This window comes from Cetorhinus maximus, chromosome 9, assembly GCF_964194155.1.
Source record: "Cetorhinus maximus chromosome 9, sCetMax3.hap1.1, whole genome shotgun sequence".
Classification (NCBI taxonomy): domain Eukaryota; kingdom Metazoa; phylum Chordata; class Chondrichthyes; order Lamniformes; family Cetorhinidae; genus Cetorhinus; species Cetorhinus maximus.
In genome coordinates, this window is record NC_135887.1 from 20555313 (window position 1) to 20578096 (window position 22784).

A 22784-nucleotide genomic window follows, 5' to 3' on the forward strand; every position below is an offset into this window, starting at 1 on the left:
TAGCTGTGATGGGCTGAATACCTCTGCCTGCACTGTAAATTTCATGATTTTATGAAAGCTACTCTCACACACATCTAACCCTCCAAATCTTTCCATACAAGTGGCAATCTGCCTTTCTACATTATGGATTATATTACTCTGGTTTACTTGCAAGAGTTTGAACTCTTGCTAAATATCTACTTTCACATAATGCTCTTTTTACCCTCTTCCAATTAAGCCCTTTCTTTAATCATCAGACAGTGGTTTGTTACATTTATAACTTTGACTCATCCAACACAATTTCTTATAAAATTACATCATCTCACTCGAGGAACAGTAGTTTAAGAAGTTTTGTTTCCATAACTATAAGTTCATTATATTTATGTCCAGTAGTCCTGGATGACAAGCCACTGGAATGAAAGTTTTCTCCCAAAATATAATCTTTTTACTAATAAAATAAACATCTCCATGTCTTTGTGACTTGGTGTGGGTAGGCTCTCCGTGATGCTGCATCAACTGTTTTAACACAAATTGACTTGCCTTGCCAGTCTGGTGGCCTGAAATTTCCAACAAGACTTCCTTGGTTAGTCAGGAATTCTTCAAGAGAAAATGCAGAGATATTCAGGGTATTGAATGAACTATTAAGGACATGGAAACATTCAGTAATTATCCAGGGTTGAAGGAGTATGGTTCACAGCAATTTCCTCCCCCCTCCTGAATTAGAGTAATACAGTAAAAAAAATCTGAACCCAAAGCCTGATTGTTTGGCATCTAAAGATAAAATCTAGTCAAAATTCAAATAATGAGTTTTAAACAGTATTCCCAATTTAGAATTGGAAAGGAGCATTGAGAGGCTTAATAAACTGTAATAAATGAGTACATTTAATATACAAGTTTCAGCAATCGTAAATCAAAATATTTGATTTAAGTCAAATGATGTCCATTAACAAAATAAAGCATTTATCTTCAAGTGGTTTTTATTACTAAAAGTTTGTTTCTTCTTTTAAAAAAAAGCTCTCCTTTGTATTTAATTGTTAGAAAATCTTAATCGTACATAGTCCTATTTCAATGCTGTTGGCCATCGAAGGGACTCGATCAGCTTATTAATAAATTTGTAGATGGGTAGAAGTTGCACCATCTCGCCAGGCCTGAATGTAGTCCAAGATGACAGTCCGACACAAGGGGCAAGTTTTTTCTCGATTGAACCAGAGTGAGATGCACTCCTCACAGAATATATGCTTCAGGGCAGAAAAAGAAAGGCATTCAGAAGAGCCAAAGGTAATGGATCTCTCAAATTTAATTTTTTTTTCCACCTCTCATTAAGATATTTACCTGGCAGACGAGGAGAATAGGTTCTCTGAATTCTGTCTGGCAGATGGGGCAAATGTCTCCTGCATCACTGCACTGAAGCTTGCTGGCTGCAGTTCCGTAGTGCTTCAACAGAGCAAAGTGATATAGGTTCACGGTTTTGTTAATAAAATATATATATTTATATACAATATTTTAAAAATAGTCTGCATGGAGACCAAATCTTTATATAACAATTGTAAGACAACAGGAAATGTTAACATTGAAATCACCCACAGTTAAAACGGAAATCCCGTATGTAAATAGTTGCCTGTAACAATGTAGTTGCACATGCTGACCAGTAGGTGGGTTCAACTGATTACAAGCCCTGCCACAGGCAGTTTTCTAATAAGTTTTAAAAATAAAACAGTCTGGGCTGAGTAACTAGGTCACTCAGGGAAATTAAAAATTAAGTAACATTATAGAGCTATACCAGAATTCTCTTGAACAAAGATCAGGAAAACCTATGCTATAGATTAACAGACACCAACCTAAATGATTCACTTTTCCAAGGATGCTGATTCAAAAGTAGCTAACTCTTCTAGTAAACAGAATATTAAAATAAGTCCAACTGCTAGACAGGCTAATTAAAAATCCAATTAGGTTTATTTTCAGTTAAATTACACAAACCTGTAAACCATAGATTGCATCCATTATTTTTTCCCATTTTGCTCAGTCCTCATTGCATGTTTAGTACACCAGCAAACTTCTCCAAATCTTGTCTGTTGAGTTAGAATAATGTAAAGTGCTAATAGCCCACACAGACCAGAAGTAGAACTAATACTGCAAAGAGACTGCCTTTAAAAAAAACTCTTCAAAACCCATGCCCTGGCTCGGAGAGAATCATAAAACCCTGCAGCACAGTAGGAGGCCAGTGCCAGCTCTTTGGAAGAGCTCTCCCATTAATCCCACTCCCCAGCTATTTCCCCATTACCCTGAAAATTGGTGCTCTTCAAGGATATGCCCAAATGCCCTTGGAAATGTACTCTGTTGCATTGTTCTTTTTATAAAAAATAAGACAGCTGAACCTTAAACGGGTGGGCACAGGTTCAAGCTAGGTAATGGAATTGTTTACAAAACCTCTAGGCAACACAATGGAGGTTGTATTTCTCCCTGCCCCCCCAATTAATGGGCATAGGTGGACCTTCTCCTCCAGTTAAATTTTGGGAATAGTTTCCAGAATACCATGGGCTTTGAAAAATGGTGAGTATAAATCAGATGGGGAAAGTAACCTAAGGTGATATCCTGGTGAGTACTCCTGTTACCATAGGAGGCCAAGAAGAAATTTGAATATTCTTTCATTAAAATAAAATTTGGTTGCACGTTTTGTTTTGTGTTTTTACAGATAAGTCAGGGAAAAACCTGTTTAAAGGCTGTTAAAGGAAGAAAATGTCTTTAAAGGAGGAAAATGTCTTTAAATGAGGAGAGTTTTTATTTTGCTTAAATACATGTGTTTCCAAATAACATTAACAAACACTAGCTGCAGTGTCCCAAGGTGTCCAAGAGATGGCAGCAGGTCAACATTTTATTAGCATCTGCCATTGCTATCTGGAAAATGACCACTTGGAGGGGATGTGAAAAGAAGGCAATTAGTTTACTAGAACGTAACAATATTGTACTTATTCACCTGCTTGTGGATCAAACTCTTCAAAGCCCTCCTGAAATTGCTCCACCGACCATAAATTCCAAGGAGCTGAGGATCAAAAACATGGCATCAGAAACAATTACTGCAATTAAAGTTACCAGTGCATGGTAGCATAGCGATAATGTTCTTTGAGTTTTCTACCCGAAGGCAGATCCTTGGCAACAATCTGCCGAATCATGGAAAAGTACTGCAATTTATTTTACTACTGGTTGGGTGAGCCACATGCGAATTAGCATAGGAGAAATAAGATTAGAGAAATTAATGCGTGGCTCAAAGATTGGTGTGGGAGAAGTGGGTTCCAGTTTTTGGGGCACTGGCACCAGGTTTGGGGAAAGTGGGACGGTCCACACCCGAACCGTGTTGGTGTCCTCTAGAGAGGGTTTTAAACTGAATAGTGGGGGCAAGGGATCAAATTTGGGAAGATGTGGTAAACCAAAGAGTAGAGACAAGGTAAGAGAGACAGGTATTAATATGGGAAATGATAAACAGGCTGTGACAGGAAGGGACAGAGTACAAATTTAAGAGTAAATTAACAGATAAGACTAGATGCTACAAAAATAATAAAAGGATGAAACTAAAGACTCTGTATCTAAATGCACGTAGCATTTTGAACATAAGAACTAGGAGCAGGAGTAGGCAATTCAGCCCCTCCAGCCTGCCCCGCCATTCAATACAATCATGGCTGATCTCATTTCAGCCTCAACTCCAATTTCCCGCCCTATCCCCATAACCTTTCAACCCGTTACTAATTAAAAATCTGTCTATCTCCTCCTTAAATTTATTCAGCATCCCGGCATCCACTGCACTCTGAGGTAGTGAATTCCACAGTTCACGACCCTTTGAGAAAAGTAATTCCTCCTCATCTCTGATTTAAATCTACCACCCCTTAGCCTAAAACTATGGCCTCTCGTTCTAGAATGCCCCACAAGGGGAAACATCCGCTCCACGTCTACTTTGTCTATCCCCTTTAGCATCTTATATACCTCAGTTAGATCTCCTCTCACCCTTCTAAACTCTAGCGAGTATAGGCCTAAACTCTCGTGTTCTCCTCATAAGACAAACCCCACATCTCTGGAATCAATCGAGTGAACCTCCTCTGAACTGCCTCCAATGCAACTACATCCTTCCTCAAGTAAGGGGACCAAAACAGTGCACAGTACTCCAGGTGCAGTCTCACCAATGCCTTGTACACTTCACTATTTTTATACTCTATTTCTTTAGCAATAAAATGCCAAAATTCCATTTGCCTTCCTTATAACCTGCTGTACCTGCATACTAGCTTTCAGCGATTCATGCATGAGGACACCCAGATCCCTCTGCACTGAAGCATTCTGAAGTTTCTCTCCATTTAAATAATAAGTTGCCTTTTTATTCTTCCGACCAAAAACAAAACAGAGGAACTGATAGCGCAAGTAGAAACAAATAAGTATGATCTTATAGCCATTATGGAGACATGGCTACAGGATGACATAGATTGGAACCTGAATATTGAAGGGTATGTGACATTTAGAAGGACAGGAAGTTAGGAAAAGGTGGGGGGTCGCTCTGTTAACTAATGGTGGTATTAGCACATTAGAGAGGGATGACCTAAGTTCAGGAAACCAGGATATAGAAGCAGTTTGGGTTGAGATGAAGAATGATAAAGGCAAGAAGTCACTTGTGAGAGTGGTGTACAGGCCCCCTAATTGTAACTACACAGTAGGACAGAGTATAAAAGAAGAGATAATGGCAGCTTGCCAGAAAGGTACAGCAATAATCATGGGGGATTTTAATCTACATATAGACTGGAAAAACCAGATGGGCAAAGGTAGCAAAGATGAAGAGTTCATAGTTATGTTTTCAGGGTCGTTTCTTAGAACAGCACTTTCTGGAGCCAACCAGAGAGCAGGCTATACTAGGCCTGGTATTGAGCAACAAGATAGGATTAATTGATAACCTCATAATGAAGGCACCCCTAGGTAGAGCGATCATAATATGATTGAATTTTACATTCATTTTGAGGGCGAAATGAGTGCATCCAAGACTAGTATTTTAAACTTAAATAAAGACAATTATGAGGGCCTGAAAGCTACAGTGAACTGGCAAATGAGGTTAAGGGATATGTCAATAGAAGTTCAGTGACAGACATTTAAAGGTATATTTCAGAATAGATACATTCTAATGAGAAAGAAAAATCCATGGGAGGGCCCACCATCTGTGGTTGACTAAAAAAGTTAAAGACAGTATCAAACTTAAAGAAAAAGCATATAATTGCGCAAGGCGGGTAGCAGGTCAGATGATTGGAAAGAATATAAAGGATGGCAAAGAATGACAAAAAGATTAATAAGGAGGGAAAAGTTAAATTACGAGAGAAAGCTAGCTAGTAATATAAAGACGGATAGTAAGAGTTTCTAGATATTTAAATAAGAAAATAGTTGGTCCTATAGAGGGGTCATCTGGTGAATTGATAATGGTAAATAGGGAGATGGTGGATGAATTAAACAGGTATTTTGCTCAGTTCTTCACTACAGAGGACACAAGTAACATCCCGGAAATAGCTGTAAATCAGGAAATAGAAGGGAGGGAGGAACTCAAGAAAATTACAATCACCAGGGAATGAAGTGGTATTGAGCAAATTGCTGGGGCAGCGGGCTGACAAATCCCCAGGTCTGGGTGGACTTCATCCTAAGGTCTTGAAAGAAGTGGCTAGTGAGATAGCTGTTGCACTGGTTTTAATTTTCCAAAATTCCCTAGTTTCGGGGAAGGTTTCATTAGATTGGAAAATAGCAAATATAACTCCTATTATTAAAGATGTTATAGCAGGGCATTTAGAAAAAATTAAGGCAATCAGGTAGAGTCAACGTGTTTTGTAAAAGGGAAATCATGTTTAACCAATTTATTGGAGTTCTTTGAAGGAGTCACATGTGCTGCGGATAAAGGGGAACCGGTGGATGGACCGTGCTTAGATTTCTAGAAGCATTGATAGAGTGCCACATCAAAGGTTATTGCAGAAAATAAAAGCTCATGGTATAGGGGGTGACATATTGGCACTGATAAAAGATTGGCTAGCTAACAGGAGACAGAGTTGGCATAAATGGGTCTTTTTCTGGTTGGCAGGATGTAACAAGTGGAGTGCCACAGGGATCAGTGCTGGGGCCTCAACATTTTACAATTTATATAAATGACTTGGATGAAGGGACCGAAGGAATGGTTGTTAAATTTGCTGACGACACAAAGAGGTAGGAAAGTAAATTGTGAAGAGGACAGAAAGAGGCTACAAAGTGACACAGATAGGTTAAATGAGTGGGCAAAGATCTTGGCAGGAAGAATAAAAAAGCTTATTATCTAAATGGTGAGAGATTGAGGAGCTCTGAGATTCAGAGGGATCTGGGTGTCCTAGTGCATGAATCACAAAAGGTTAGTATGCAGGTACAGCAGGTAATTAGGAAAGCTAATAGAATGTTATCATTTATTGAGAGGGGAATTGATTCAGTTATGCTTCAGTTGTACAGGGCATTGGTGAGACCACATCTGGAGCACTGTGAACAGTACAGGTCTCCTTATTTAAAGAAAGATGTAAATGCATTAGAAGAAGTTCAGAGAAGGTTTACTAGAGTAATACCAGGAATGGGCAGGTTATCTTATGAAGAAAGGCTGGACAGGTTAGGCTTGTATCCACTGGAGTTTATAAGTGTAAGAGGTAACTTGATTGAAACCTTTAAGATCCTGAGAGGTCTTGACAGGGTGGGTGTGGAGAGGGTGTTTTCTCTTGTGGGAGAATCTAGAACTAGGGGGTCACTGTTTAAAAATAAGGGGTCGCTCATTTAAGACAGAGATGAGGAGAAATTTTTTCTCTGAGGGTCGAATCTTTGGAATTCCCTTCCTCAAAAGGCAGTGGAAGCTGAGTCTTTGAATATTTTTATGGCAGAAATAGATTCTTGATTAACAATGGGGCGAAAGGTTATCGGGGTAGGCAGGAATGTGGGGTTGAGGTTACATTCAGATTAGCCATGATCTCATTGAATGGCAGAGCGGGCTCGAGGGGCTGAGTTGCCTACTCCTGCTCCTAATTTGTATGTTCACATGCAAGTCTAGTTCAGCCAGAATGGGGATTGAACCCTATGCTGTTGGCATTAATCTGGCCCAAATGCTACCTATCTAGCCAACTGAGCTAATCAGCCTCCCAGTGGTAATGTTATTAGACTAGTAATCCAGAGGCCAGACTTTTGCTCCAGAGACATGGCAGCTGGAAGAATTTAAATTCAATTAATTGATAAGTTAATAATGAAAATACTGGATTGCTGTAAAAACCATCTGGTTCCACTTATGTCCTGCATCCTTTCCCAGTGTGACTTACACGCAACTGCAGATCAAACTCCCTCCGAAATGGCCTAGCAAGCGACACAATTGTAGACAGTCACTACCACCTGTTCAAGGGCAATTGGGGAACAGGAAAAAAACACTGACCTTGCCAGTGGTGCTCATGTCCCAAGAATGAATTAAAAGAGTGCTACTTCTCCACATTCCCCATCCCTATCTACAGTGTATTTCAGGAGGCTGCATTGCAATAGGGCATTGATGGTTGGGGGTAAGTCATTGCCTACTGATGTCAGCCCGGCTTGATGTTAAAAACTAGGCATGTAGCACAGCTCTGCTACAAGATAAATCTTGTCAGGTTTTTCCTACCCTCCAGTTATGATTCCTTTGCTACTGATGTATTGGCTTTGAGAACTAATCAAACACTGCCTGTCTGTCAGCAGAACTGTCAGTGCACCATCTTAATTGCTACACTGCTAAGTTAGAGTTGACAAAAGTTTCACAAGAACAAAGCACCTTTAGCCCTTCTGTCAGCACTGACTGAAACATTACCATGTTGACATTCTATTATTTCCCTTTGCTCTTTCCTCCCAACTGTGCAACCCTCCTCCTAAAAACAGCACAGAGAAAGCAGATAAGAAGCTGATTCCATATTTTTGCCAGCTTTACCTAACTGCTGGTAAGTGTACCTCAACAATGCGTGGTCTCATCAGGATAATGCTAGGAATGGAAAACTATACCGGTGGAGAGACTCAAGATACTGGGAAGCCTTTCTCTGGTGTAGAGAAGCTTGGGAGGTTTATTGGGGGATTTTTAAAAATTTACAAAACTGTTTTGACATAAATAAGGCTGTAGATAGTGGCAGCACTAGGATATTTCATTACGTTAAAGGCACTAAATAAATACAATTTGTTACTGTACAGTATTCTTCCATCAGAAAGGAGAATTACCCAATCATCTCCAATCACACCTGGATACTGCACTCCGTTAATGATCAGAATTGATTTTATGCACATTAGTATTTTGTAACAATCCTCCACTCATTGCATTTTGTTGTAGAAATCACACTGCTTTTATTGGGAGATATTGCACTGGTTTCAGTCATGAGCTCTGCGTTACAAACAATGGCTACATTACAAGAGTACTTCATAGGCTGTAAAACACTTTGGGACATTCTGAAGGTGAGAAAGACACTATAAAAATACATAACAAAAACAGAATTACCTGGAAAAACTCAGCAGGTCTGGCAGCATCGGCGGAGAAGAAAAGAGTTGACATTTCGAGTAAAAATACATGTTTTGTTAATTGCACATTCATTGTAAGCAAATTATGAGCATTAACTGGGGATTCATGTGTGCCCCTACAAAAGAGACAGGCAGACTGGTTGTTACGTTAGGAGGGTATGCTTGTAATGGTGTAACTCTAAAGCTTATAAGAGTGTGTGTATAAAGAGTGCCTCCAGTTCTTTCCATCACCAACTGGCTTTCTGGAATTCTTTTCAATGTTGTGAATACTGTACTTCAAATGAGATGTTACATCAAGCTTTGCCTAGGTTGGCACAAGTGGATGTTAAAGCTCTTCAGACACTATCTGAAGAATAGGGAGGCTTGGTCAACATTCCTTCCTCAACCAACAAAAAAAATAGATTAAAGCAAAAAACTGCGGATGCTGGAAATCCAAAACAAAAACAAAAATAAAAATACCTGGAAAAACTCAGCAGGTCTGACAGCATCTGCGGAGAGGGATACAGTTAATGTTTCGAGTCCGTATGACTCAACAGAACTAAGGAAAAATAGAAGAGAGGTGAAATATAAGCTGGTTTAAGGGGGGGTGGGACAGGTAGAGCTGGATAGAGGGCCAGTGATATGAGGTGTTGACGGTGGTGATATTAGCTAAGAAATGTGCTAATATTTGACATTAAGGGTAGAAAGCAGGACGAGCAAGGTACAGATAGCCCTAGTGGGGGTGGGGTGGGGGGGAAGGGATTGAAATAGGCTAAAAGGTAGAGATAAAACAATGCACGGAAATACATTTAAAAATAATGGAAATAGGTGGGAAAAGAAAAATATATATAAATTATTGGAAAAAAGGGGGATCGGAAAGGGGGTGGGGATGGAGGAGAGAGTTCATGATCTAAAGTTGTTGAGCTCAATATTCAGTCCGGAAGGCTGTAAAGTGCCTAGTCGGAAGATGAGGTGCTGTTCCTCCAGTTTGCGTTGAGCTTCACTGGAACATTGCAACAGGCCAAAGACAGACATGTGGGCATGAGAGCAGGGTGGTGTGTTGAAATGGCAAGCGACAGGGAGGTCTGGGTCATGCTTGCGGACAGACCGAAGGTTTATATTAAAATAGATTAACTCGGTATTCACCTTCTTACTGTTTTCAGAATTTTTTACCTGGGAAGTGTTTGAGACACAATATGGTGAAGAAGACTTGTTATATAATTGTATGTCTTTCTTTTAATATAACAGCATAAGCTAATATTTTCCTCCTACCTTGAGTATGAGGTAGAACAAACCGAGCAGAATACCAAGAGTCCAGATCGTAAAACCATCTGATTCTTTATTACCAAGCAGGTACCAAGACCAAACTGGCAAGGGCACGAGTGAGCGGTGAAACTGACTCACTTCTTCAATAACCATATACCATTGACCCTTTGAAGAAAAATACAATTAGCAAAAGCCGAGAATCAAATGGCAAAACTGTGCCAAGCCCTGCCAGAATCAGCATTCTTTTCCATCATAACATTTATATATTCATCTCTCCTCCTTATTTGTTTATACCTCTGAACTACCTTGAGGGTTTAAAAAAATGAGTTATTCAATCAAATGTAATAACTTGAGTAATGAAATCAGCAAGACAACAGATCTATAAAAACAGATCGCTTCCTAAAGCAGATCTGACAATACTGCAACTTTATACACATACTAGCAAATCACCTAAGAATTTGCTCACTGTAAACTGGATGAAAGGTTAAAAACAAAAAGCTAAAAGCTACTGCGGATGCTGGAAATCCAAAACAAAACAAAAACAGAATTACCTGGAAAAACTCAGCAAGTCTGGCAGCATCGGCAGAGAAGAAATCAGTTAACGTTTCGAGCCTTCATGGCCCTTCGGCAGAACTGCAGCATAGTTTCAACAAGGGAGAAATATAAATTGGTTTAAGGTGGGTGGGGGGGGGGAAGAGACACATTGAGGGTGTGGTGTGAGCAGATAATCAAAAGATGTCACAGACAAAAGGGTCAAAGAGGTGTTGAAGGTGGTGGTCTTTGAGAAAAGTGCTAATTAAGAATGGAAAACAGGATATTCAAAGTACAGCTCTAGTGGGGGTGGGGTGGAAAGACTAAAGGTTTTAGTTTTAGATTTAAAAATAATGTAAATAGGTGGGGAAAGAAGAATCTATATAAATTATTGAAAAAAAAGCGGGTGGGGGGGGAAAAGAAACGGGGTGGGGATGGGGGGAGGGGGAGTTTAAGATCTAAAGTTGTTGAATTCAATATTCAGCCCAGAGGGCTGTAAAGTGCCTAGTCAGAAGATGAGGTGCTGTTCCTCCAGTTTGCGTTGGGCTTCACTGGAACAATGCAGCAAGCCAAGGACAGACATGTTGGCAAGAGAACAGGGTGGAGTGTTAAAATGGCAAGCGACAGGGAGGTTTGGGTCTTTCTTGCGGACAGACCGCAGGTGTTCCACAAAACGGTCGCCCAGTTTGCGTTTGGTCTCTCCAATGTAGAGGAGACCGCATTGGGAGCAACGAATGCAGTAGACTAAGTTAGGGGAAATGCAAGTGAAATGCTGCTTCACTTGAAAGGAGTGTTTGGGCCCTTGGACGGTGAGGAGAGAGGAAGTGAAGGGGCAGGTGTTGCATCTTCTGCGTGGGCATGGGGAGGTGCCATAAGTGGGGGTTGAGGAGTAGGGGGTGATGGAGGAGTGGACCAGGGTGTCCCGGAGGGAACGATCCCTACGGAATGCCGTCAAGGGGGGTGAAGGGAAGATGTGTTTGGTGGTGGCATCATGCTGGAGTTGGCGGAGGATGATCCTTTGAATGTGGAGGCTGGTGGGGTGATAAGTGAGGACAAGGGGGACCCTATCATGTTTCTGGGAAGGAGGAGAAGGCGTGAGGGAGGATGCGTGGGATATGGGCCGGACACGGTTGAGGGCCCTGTCAACGACCGTGGATGGAAAACCTCGGTTAAGGAAGGAGGACATGTCAGAGGAGCTGTTTTTGAAGGTAGCGTCATCAGAACAGATGCGACGGAGGCGAAGGAACTGAGAGAATGGGATGGAGTCTTTACAGGAAGCGGGGTGTGAGGAGCTGTAGTTGAGGTAGCTGTGGGAGTCGGTAGGCTTGTAATGGATATTGGTGGACAGTCTATCATCAGAAATTGAGACAGAGAGGTCAAGGAAGGGAAGAGAAGTGTCAGAGATGGACCATGTGAAGATGATGGAGGGGTGGAGATTGGAAGCAAAATTAATAAATTTTTCCAGGTCTCGTCGGGACCTGGAAAAATTTATTAATTTTGCTTCCAATCTCCACCCCTCCATCATCTTCACATGGTCCATCTCTGACACTTCCCTTCCCTTCCTTGACCTCTCTGTCTCAATTTCTGATGATAGACTGTCCACCAATATCCATTACAAGCCTACCGACTCCCACAGCTACCTCAACTACAGCTCCTCACACCCCGCTTCCTGTAAAGACTCCATCCCATTCTCTCAGTTCCTTCGCCTCCGTCGCATCTGTTCTGATGACGCTACCTTCAAAAACAGCTCCTCTGACATGTCCTCCTTCTTCCTTAACCGAGGTTTTCCATCCACGGTCGTTGACAGGGCCCTCAACCGTGTCCGGCCCATATCCCGCGCATCCTCCCTCACGCCTTCTCCTCCTTCCCAGAAACATGATAGGGTCCCCCTTGTCCTCACTTATCACCCCACCAGCCTCCGCATTCAAAGGATCATCCTCCGCCATTTCCGCCAACTCCAGCATGATGCCACCACCAAACACATCTTCCCTTCACCCCCCTTGACGGCATTCCGTAGGGATCGTTCCCTCCGGGACACCCTGGTCCACTCCTCCATCACCCCCTACTCCTCAACCCCCACTTATGGCACCTCCCCATGCCCACGCAGAAGATGCAACACCTGCCCCTTCACTTCCTCTCTCCTCACCGTCCAAGGGCCCAAACACTCCTTTCAAGTGAAGCAGCATTTCACTTGCATTTCCCCTAACTTAGTCTACTGCATTCGTTGCTCCCAATGCGGTCTCCTCTACATTGGAGAGACCAAACGCAAACTGGGCGACCGTTTTGTGGAACACCTGCGGTCTGTCCGCAAGAAAGACCCAAACCTCCCTGTCGCTTGCCATTTTAACACTCCACCCTGTTCTCTTGCCAACATGTCTGTCCTTGGCTTGCTGCATTGTTCCAGTGAAGCCCAACGCAAACTGGAGGAACAGCACCTCATCTTCTGACTAGGCACTTTACAGCCCTCTGGGCTGAATATTGAATTCAACAACTTTAGATCTTAAACTCCCCCTCCCCCCATCCCCACCCCGTTTCTTTTCCCCCCCCACCCGCTTTTTTTTCAATAATTTATATAGATTCTTCTTTCCCCACCTATTTCCATTATTTTTAAATCTAAAACTAAAACCTTTAGTCTTTCCACCCCACCCCCACTAGAGCTGTACTTTGAAAATCCTGTTTTCCATTCTTAATTAGCACTTTTCTCAGATAAAGACCACCACCTTCAACACCTCTTTGACCCTTTTGTCTGTGACATCTTTTGATTATCTGCTCACACCACACCCTCAATGTGTCTCTTCACCCCCCCCCCCCCCGCCACCCACCTTAAACCAATTTATATTTCTCCCTTGTTGAAACTATGCTGCAGTTCTGCCGAAGGGCCATGAAGGCTCGAAACGTTAACTGATTTCTTCTCCGCCGATGCTGCCAGACTTGCTGGATGAAAGGTTGCCTTTTAAACGGAGCAGCACTGTACCACGTAACGTCTACAGTGGTCTCCGTCTGTTGAGATAGATTTGTATTTAAGCTGGATTATGTCTTTAAAACTAAAAATTATAATTGTTCTATGTAAATGACCTGAAGAGAGTCAGGTTTGAGTTTTGTTTGGTCAGAAAGCTTTGCAAATTGGAGGCTGCCAGTCAGGTTTAGGCTGCAGCTCAGAAGCAACCAGCATTTTAAGATTATTTTGCAGCTGTGACAAAGTGTGATGACTACATACATTAATGGCTGCTTTTTAATAAGGTTTCTTGTGGATCCTATGGTGTTGTCAATAGAAAAAAAGATGATGTAGTCTTTTATAGGGACAAGAATTTCACACGATTTAATACACAATATATTATTCTTCTGCCACCAAGGTGAAGTAGTGTTCTTTTAATGCATCACATTTTAATTGTTTTGTTTTAAGTAAAACAACGTTGAGTTATACAGTTTAATTATTCTTTGGTTTGGAAATTTAGACAATTGCAGTGCTAATCAGTTTCATTTTCAGATAAAGAGCCTTCCAGTATTAAGTTATTGGCTTTATTTCTCTTAAGCTCAGTTTAACTTTTTAAATTTATTCTTTCACAAGTGTGGGCATCACTGGCTAGGCCAGCATTTATTGCCCACTGCTAATTGCCCTTGAGAAGGTGGTGGTGAGCAACCTCTATAACAAAGTGTAGCATCTGCATGTATTACCGTACTGTACCATTGCACACAAAGATCAAGTGGAGTATTTTTATATACCTTGATTTTATATTATTTATGGTTACTTGGGAAAATTCTCAGCAATATGGGAAGCAAAGTTGTTTGGAGCATAGGAATTTTTCTGCAGTTCAGAATAAGGAGTGGGGAGATGCGATACTAAGACACCACAGCATCACCTGTGTAAATAGAGCAGAAACTATCACACCTGTCATTACAGCCTTACACAGGTTTCTAGTCATCCAACGTCTTCAAATTTAACATTCTTATCCTCATCGTTTTGCCCTTTCCTACTTCTTTCACCTCCTTCACCCAACAACCCTCCTCAACGCTCTGTCCCTCTGGCTTTATCCCCCTGCTTCACTGCACTGTTGGCAGCTGGGTCTTCAACTGTCTAAGCCTCATGCTCAAGAATTTCCCTTAAATCCCCCCCATCTTTCCACATCTCTGTCCAACTTAAAACCCACTTTTTCCACTAAGATTTTGGCCACCCCTGCTAATTATCACCTCCTTTGGTTGAACACCCTTCTTGCTGATTACACCTCTTTGAAAAATCTTGGGATGTGCTAATTAAATGCATGTTGTAGTGACAGGTTTATCGGAGATCCCACAAACAGCAATGGGACAAATAAACAATGTGAATATTGCTGAAAAAGACATGTTGACAAAGCTTTTCATATCTTGCACCGATCAGGACAATTGGGGAACAACAATTTATACTGCATGAGAAGAGAGTGCTGATTGGTTGGCAAGTGGACACTGATTGGTAGAGGCGTTACCGTGGAGAACACATCAGTTAATTGATGACTGACAGTTAACTGCCAAGCTTTGTTTAAATTCATATTAGGCAGGTTGACTCTGATTGGTCAAGACATTGCCCTGCGGAATGAAGCAGAAAATGGCTGTCACCTATTATGTTTAGTTGTAAAAGGTGCAATGCGTGCACATGTCCCTTTTGTCTGCAAAGGACAGGGCCCTGTGTATTAATATATGTAGCTTCTAGCAAGCGTAAGTGAACAACATCGCGAGCCTGATTGTTAATCTCAAATTAGTTGTGTGTAATTCTTGGCACACTCAGGATTGCCTAGCAAATGTTGTCCAATCACGGAGTCACATCTTAATGTTGGACACTGCATTTTGAGTTTTGCAAGCAAGGGCTAGTTGCGTACTGTCAGTACCTTGCCTACTGTGAACAGTAGAAGGGACATACTGTTTGATACGATCCACCAGTTTTTGGGATGTACGGCCCATATACCAAGCAATACACCAGCACTGAAATTTGTTTTTTTTTAATTCATTCACGGGATGTGGGCTTCACTGGCTGGTCCAGCATTTATTGCCCATCCCCAGTGGCCCTCGAGAAGGCAGTGGTGAGCTGCCTTTTTGAACCGCTGCAGTCCATGTGGTGTAGGAACACCCACAATGCTATTAGGGAGGGAGTTCCAGGATTTTGACCCAGCGACAGTGAAGGAATGGCGATATATTTCCAAGGTAGAATGGTGAGTGACTTGGAGGAGAACTTCCAGGTGGGTGTTCCCATCTATCTGCTGCCCTCGTTCTTCTAGGTGGTAGTGGTCGTGGGTTTGGAAGATGCTGTCGAAGGAGTCCTGATGAATTCCTGCACTGCATCTTGTAGATGGGACACACTGCTGCTACTGTGTGTCAGTGGTGGAGAGAGTGAGTGTTTGTGGATGTGGTGCCAATCAAGCATACGGCTTTGTCCTGGACGATGTCCAGCTTCTTGAGTGTTGTGGGAGCTGCACTCATCCAGGCAAGTGGGGAGTATTCCATCACACTTCTGACTCGTGCCTTGTAGATGGTGGACAGGCTTTGGGGAGTCAGGAGGTGAGTTACTCATCGCACGATTCCTAGTCGCCAACTTGCCTTTGTAGCCACAGTATTTATATGGCTAGTCCAGTTCAGTTTCTGGTCAAGGGTAACCCCCCAGGATGTTGATAGTGGGGAATTCAGTGACGGTAATGCCATTGAACATCATGGGGTGATGGTTGGATTTTCTCTTGTTGGAGATGGTCATTGCCTGACACTTGTGTGGCGCGAACGTTACTTGCCACCCCAAGCCTGGATATTGTCCAGGTCTTGCTGCATTTGGATATGAAATGCTTCAGTATCTGAGCAGTCGCAAATGGTGCTGAATATTGTGCAATCATCAGCAAACATCCCCACTTCTGACCTTATGACGGAAGGAAGCAGCTGAAGATGGTTGGGCCTAAGTCACGACCCTGAGGATCTTGTGCAGTGATGTCGTGGAACTGAGATGGCTGATCTCCGACAACCACAACCATCTTCCTTTGTGCCAAGTATGACTCCAACCAGCGGAGAGTTTTCCCTCGATTCCCATTGACTCCAGTTTTGCTAGGGCTCCTTGATGCCACACTCAGTCAAATGCTACCTTGATGTCAAGGGTAGTCACTCTCACCTCACCACAGGAGTTCAGCTGTTTTGTCCATGTTTGAACCAAGGCTGTAATGAGGTCAGGAGCTGAGTGGCCCTGGCGGAACCCAAACTGGGCATCAGTGGGCAGATTACTGCTAAGCAAGTGCCACTTGATAGCACTGTTAATGACCCCTTCCATTACTTTACTGATGATGGAGAGCAGTCTGATGGGAGGCGGTAATTGGCCAGGTTGGATTTGTCCTGCTGTGTGTGTACAGGACATACCTGGGCAATTTTCTACACAGCCGGGGTAGATGCCATTTTAGTAGCTGTACTGGAACAGTTTGGCTAGGAGTGCGGCAAATTCTGGAGCACAGGTCTTCAGTACTATTGCTGGAATATTGTCAAGGCCCATAGCCTTTGCAGTATGAAGTGCCTTCAGCCGTTTCTTGACAGCATGTGGGGTGAATCGAATTGGCTGAAGACTGGCACCTGTGATGCTGGGGACCTCCGGAAGAGGCCAAGATGGATCGTCCACTCGGCACTTCTGGCTGAAGATTGTTGCGAATGCTTCAGCCGTATCATTTGCACTGCTATGCTGGGCTCCTCCATCATTGCGGATGGGAATATTTAGGAGCTTCCTCCTCCAGTGAGTTGTTTAATTGTCCACCACCATTCACGACTGGATATGGTAGGACTGCAGAGCTTAGATCTGATCCGTTGATTGTGGGATCGCTTAGCTCTGTCTGTCACTTGCTGCTTATGCTGTTTGGCACACAAGTAGTCCTGTGTTATAGCTTCACCAGGTTGACACCTCATTTTGGCCTGGTGCTGCTCCTGGCATGCCCTCCTACACTCTTCATTGAACCAGGGTTGATTCCCTGGCTTGATGGTAATGGTAGAGTGGGGGATATGCAGGCCATGAGGTTACAGATCGTGTTCAGGTACAATTCTGCTGCCGATGGCCCACAGCACCTCATGGGTGCGCAGTCTTGAGTTGCTAGATCTGTTCAAAATCTATCCCATTTAGCACGGTGGTAGTGCCACACAACATGATGGAGTGTATCCTCAATGAAGGCAGGACTTGTCTCCACAATGACTGTGCGGTGGTCACTCCTACTGATACTGTCATGGACAGACGCATCTGTGGCAGGCAGGTTGGTGAGGATGAGGTCAAGAATGTTTTTCCCTCTTGTTAGTTCCCTCACCACCTGCCGCAGACCCAGTCTAGCAGCTATGTTATTTAGGACTCAGCCAGCTCAGTCAGTAGTGGTGCTACTGAGACACTTTTGATGATGGACAGAGTACATCCTGCGCCCTTGCCACTCCCAGTGCTTCTTCCAAATGTTGTTCAACATGGAGGAGCACTGATTCATCAGCTGAGGGAGGGCAGTACGTGGTAATCAGCAGGAGGTTTCCTTGCCCATGTTTGACCTGATGCCATGAGACTTCATGGGGCCTGGAGTCGATGTTGAGGACTCCCAGGGCAACTCCTTCCCAACTGTACACCACTGCCGCCACCTCTGCTGAGTCTGTCCTGCCGAAGGGACAGGACATACCCAGGGATGGTGACGGTGGTGTCTGGGATATTAGCTGCAAGGTATGATTCTGTAAGGATGACTATATCAGGCTGTTGTTTGACTAGTCTGTGAGACAGCTCTCCCAATTTTGGCACTAGCCCCCAGATGTTGGTAAGGAGGACTTTGCAGGGTCGACAGTGCTGAGATTGTCGTTTCGGGTGCCTAGGTCGAAGCCGGGTGGTCTGTCCAGTTTCATTCCTTATTTGTTGAAATAATTATTGAACTTTGTTTATCACATTACTCATTTGTGTGATAGACAGAACATCTTTTTGGCTTGACGGCAGCATCCTGTTAGTAGCGAGCACCACTCATGTTATTACTGCATTGTAGCAGTATGAAATGGCTAGCTCCAGCTGTTGCTCAAATTTTTTGAGATACCTTGCCCTTCCAGGGTAATTGGAGTTACACTGGACACTTTTTGGGACCACTTCAGGTACATCTTTAAATTTAAGTTTAATTTGTGTGTGTATGTGTGTGTGTGTGTGTGTGTGTTTGTGTGTTAAAGGGGGAACTTGAGTTTTAGTTTCACTTTAAAAGATGCCTGCATTTTAATGAGATTCATTAAAAGGGAAGTTAACACTAACACAAGGTGAAAAAAACTGGGCTGCTGCCTAGCAACAGGAGGCCCACTCAGAGAGAGAGGGAGGGAGGGAGGAACCAAAAGTAGTTTGAGTTCAGTTGGTAATTATGCACCCTGGTGGAGGAAACAGTTTAAGTCTTTCTCTAGCTGGACATTCTTGCAGATTGCTGAGGGAAATATGTCTAAGAATCTTAGATGAGTTGCTCTAAAGTTAATGTAACAGTCAATGTCAAGTGAATTCTGGATATCAAGGGAGATACCAAAGTAGTCAGCGGTCTACTGGGAGAGGAAACTGCAGGGAGCAGGTCCTAAAGGAAAAAGGGAAAGGCCCTGAAAAGCCCTTTAAGTTAAGTCAAAGAACAAGAACAGGAATCTGGAACAGATCTGGAATCCTGTTCAGAGGAAGTGAAAGTGAGGAACAGAGAGGAAGGCTGCAAGCTTAAAAGGGAGGAAGCAGGACATAGATTTCAAGCAAAATAGGCTTGCTAGAAGCCAGAAGATCCAAGGAGACAGATGAAGGTCTGTAACTCTTCATTATGGGCATGTGAAGCAGTGGTGTTCAATTGGCAAGACTAAGTCTGAGAGAGAGTGCATAGAAGGCAAAGCTCAAATGCACATGGCAATCCAGGAAGAGGAACATTGGAGGAAGAGTTCGAAACCCTGGAGGCGGACCCTTGTGGAAGGTGTCCAAGAGAAAGCGTCGTTTGGGAGAAGATTCCAAAGCAGGTTCTTCGACAGTGGAGATTTGAAACCCTCATGTGAAAGACAGAGTTCAGTGAGACCGATTGGCTCACTGTGTGACAAGCGTCTGGGGGTAGTTGATGGGAGATCCATAGCTTCTGGGGTGGCATCTGTCACTTGGTTTCAGAGTGTGGTGTGCCTGACCACATTGCCTTTTGGTTTACATGGACTGTGTACTTACTGTAAACATGAGAGTATAAGATAGCTTTTGTAACTTGTGTCATCCTTACAAATCTGTATATATCTGTAAAGGTATAATTGTGGGTGAAGGAGTATTGTAATATAATTAATCTTTTCTTGTTTAACAAGTGTTTTATTCTTTTGTTATAAGTTCATCAGCTGACTCCTGTGACTCTGTTCAGTAGCCACCCTCCATGTTTCTAAACAAAAAATAAAATCTAGGGTCTATCAAACTGGGTTCCACACTGGATCTGGCTTGTCCAGTACTAACATCAGCTGGGATCATAACATGATATACAGTGAGCAATGATCTGATCAAGGTAGCCATTATCTTACAGGATAGCTTTGATGCGCCCTATTTCAGCACCAAGCTTGGCGCTAAGGCCAATATTATAGCACATGGAACTGTAGGAGTCCTAAAGTGTATATTGACAAGTGAAGGCAGGCTTGCGGTAGATGGTAATAGAGGACCCCCTGGAAGATTTCTCAACTAACTTGTCAAGGAAAGGGAGCTCATTTGACTACCCCATTTCAAAGGTGAATTTGAACGCAGGGTGGGGCCCATTAGGGTGTGTAAGGAAATTGTTACATGCAGCTGTGGATTCAAATATACCATCGTATTGTCTACCTATTGAAAATATGCAAGGGGTAAGGGGTATGGTGTCATTCCATTGAAGAATTGTTTCTCATGGAACCCAACAAATATGGTTGAGAGAGCTGTGCCTAGAGGGGATCCCATGGCAACACCATCTATTTGGGCATACATGGTGTTGTTACAACTGAACTCAACTCCACCGAGTTGCTGAGCTCAAGTTCAAAGAATACTAATTCATACAATGGCAGCGGGTCTAGATCACCATGATATAGTGCTGCAGTGCCAATGTCTATGGTTTCTTTGAGCGGTACACTGGTGAATAGGATAGCAATATCAAATGAACACATGGGCACAACATCGCTATCGATAGAAAAGTCCTATTTGGTCTTCGCAAATGTGAAGGAATCCTCGACCGAGTATGTGGAAAACTTGCTCAAAACTGGTTGTAGCAACTTGCCCAGCCATTTGGACAATTCATGTTGTACAGAACCGGTCATAAATAAGATAGGGCGAAAGGGTGTTCACAACAGGCAAACTACTGATTGTACCCAACAGCCCCGGCTTGTAAAACTCAAAACAGTATCCAACATTAGTAAATGTTGTCAACTTGTGGAATCACATCTAAACAATCCTGAGTATGCCAAGAATTACACTGACAACCAATTTAAAATTATCAGTCGGGCAGTGTCGTTTACTTAGGTGTGCTTGAAGCTACGTATATTAATACACAGGGCCCTGTCATTTGCAGACAGAAAGAACATTGCACCTTTTCATCAACTAAACAAAATAGGTGACAGCCATTCTCTCATTCATTCCTCAGGGCAGTGTCTTGACTAGAGTCAACCTGCCTAGTTTGAATTTATACAAAGCTTGGCAGTTAACTGTTAGTCATCAGTTAACTGGTGCATTCTCCATGGCAATGCCTCTACCAGAGTCCACTTGCCAACACACTCTCTTCTCATGCAGTACAAATTGTTGTTCCCTTTACATTTGCTATTCTGGTGAACTGTCCTGATGAGTGCAAGACTAAAAGTTTCCATGTGTCTTTTTTCAGCAATACTCAAGTTCTGTACTACCAAATGACAGCTTGTAAACAGAGTGTGATGGAACCAGGCTCAATTGAGGTATTCAAGAGGGAACTGGATTGTTATCTGAAAAGGAAGAATGTGCAGGGTTACAGGAAGAAAGCAGGGGAGTGGCAGAGGTGAATTGCTCCTTCAGAGAGCCAACAGGGACATGATGGACTGAATGGCCTCCTGTGCTGTAACTGGTTCTATGATCCTATGAATTAAACTATTTTAGTGGTACTGGTGGCAGGATACAGTAAATGTTTTACCAGGAGAACTTGCTGATCCTTCAAATTGGGATGTAAGTTTTATAAATTAGATTGTACTGTATTATGCCACAGAAATGTTGAATGGGTGAACATGATTTCTGATGTAGTGTTCTTTACCATATTTGTGGTAAAACCAGCAGAATTTGTATGAGTTGTTGGAGTTGTTGGATAGTTAAGAGATCTAAGAAATTGCGTGTAATTTTCCGACTTCCACAACTCTGCCACATCAGCATTGTACAGAATGAGTGGCAAGTCACTCGGAGACAGTCACTGAGGAGACAGAGCATATCCTAGAACTGTGAATGAGTCTGTGGGTCATCTTAAGCTCCACAGGAGATTTTAAATATTTGAGCATTTTGTTTAGATTTAGTAAATTTTAGACTTGGGATCTACTTAAATGTTTAAAAATAAACATGCTGCAGTCAAGTGGTGCAGAGATACAGATACACATTTTTAAGTCAGACTGCATTACACTTCCCCTTTGAAAATGTACCTCTGAAATTTCATATATGCTGGCAACCCTCCAGAGCTCACATGAGGCCTTAAACAATGAGCGTTGACAAGTTATTCGACCATGGAGTCACCTGGGATTGGTGGATAATGATCAAAAAAGGGATGCTGGCTGATTTCCCAGATGCAAAAATCAACTGTAGAGAAGCTGAGTTCAGTTAACTCAGGAAAGGATAGTCTGAACCTGAATTTTCCTGCTCTATGTAGCTCAGATGTACAATAGACTTTTGCAGTTAGCCATATGGGTGCATGAAGATGTATAGAAAGCGTATCTTTCTATAAAAAGTAAGGAGCACAAGTCACACAAACGGCTGGAAAAAAAATAAACTTCCACATGAAACAGGACAGCACAAGCAACTTTGCAAACAATAAGTGTATTAAATAATTGCAGCACATATTTTACAAACATCTCTTGGCTGAACGTGTACAAGCAAAATAAAGCTTCCTAAATGTCATCCACAAAATATCTAGCATGAAAAGTAACTGGCAGCTCTACTGCAGCTCATTTACCCATGATCTGTAACCCTGCATTAGGGGCCAAGAGCATTCTGAAAAATACCAGTTTCAGAATGTGAAGCGTATCCCTGACAACTGTCTCCAAGTGCATTGTTTTCATTCTAATAATGCAAACAACAGGAATAGTCAGAGTAGTAAAGGAATTATTTAAAATGTATAAACTTATTGGTGACTTCTAACAGCAAAGTTACATTACTTAATTATCTTCTACCCCCTCCAAAAAAAAATGATTATCCTTTTAAAAATCTCCCAAAACTTTCCACAACACGCCTACCTACCTAAATACTGAATAACTGGTGTCGGCCAATCCTGACACCTGCTCAAGCACATTTCCCAGCAAAGATCAGAGGGACCCCAACTGGTTTTTGCCCCCACTGCCTAGCC

General features: G+C 42.6%; 1 protein-coding gene across 2 annotated transcripts in view; it reads right to left on the reverse strand.

Annotated features, from left to right (window-relative positions):
- Positions 1-371: 371 nt before the first annotated feature.
- Positions 372-22784, reverse strand: part of rnft1 (ring finger protein, transmembrane 1) — a 38732-nt gene continuing 16319 nt past the window's right edge. Inside the window, exons 6-9 of one of the 2 annotated variants that reach the window (XM_078548225.1) lie at positions 9763-9921; positions 2954-3019; positions 1312-1413; positions 372-576 (exon numbers count right to left, since the gene is read on the reverse strand). In XM_078548225.1, coding sequence (XP_078404351.1) covers positions 568-576; positions 1312-1413; positions 2954-3019; positions 9763-9921 — 336 coding nt within the window. In that variant the 3' untranslated portion in view covers positions 372-567. Of the gene's footprint in view, positions 577-938; positions 1218-1311; positions 1414-2953; positions 3020-9762; positions 9922-22784 lie in introns of those variants that run through there. The other variant, XM_078548224.1, reaches the window with a different exon arrangement.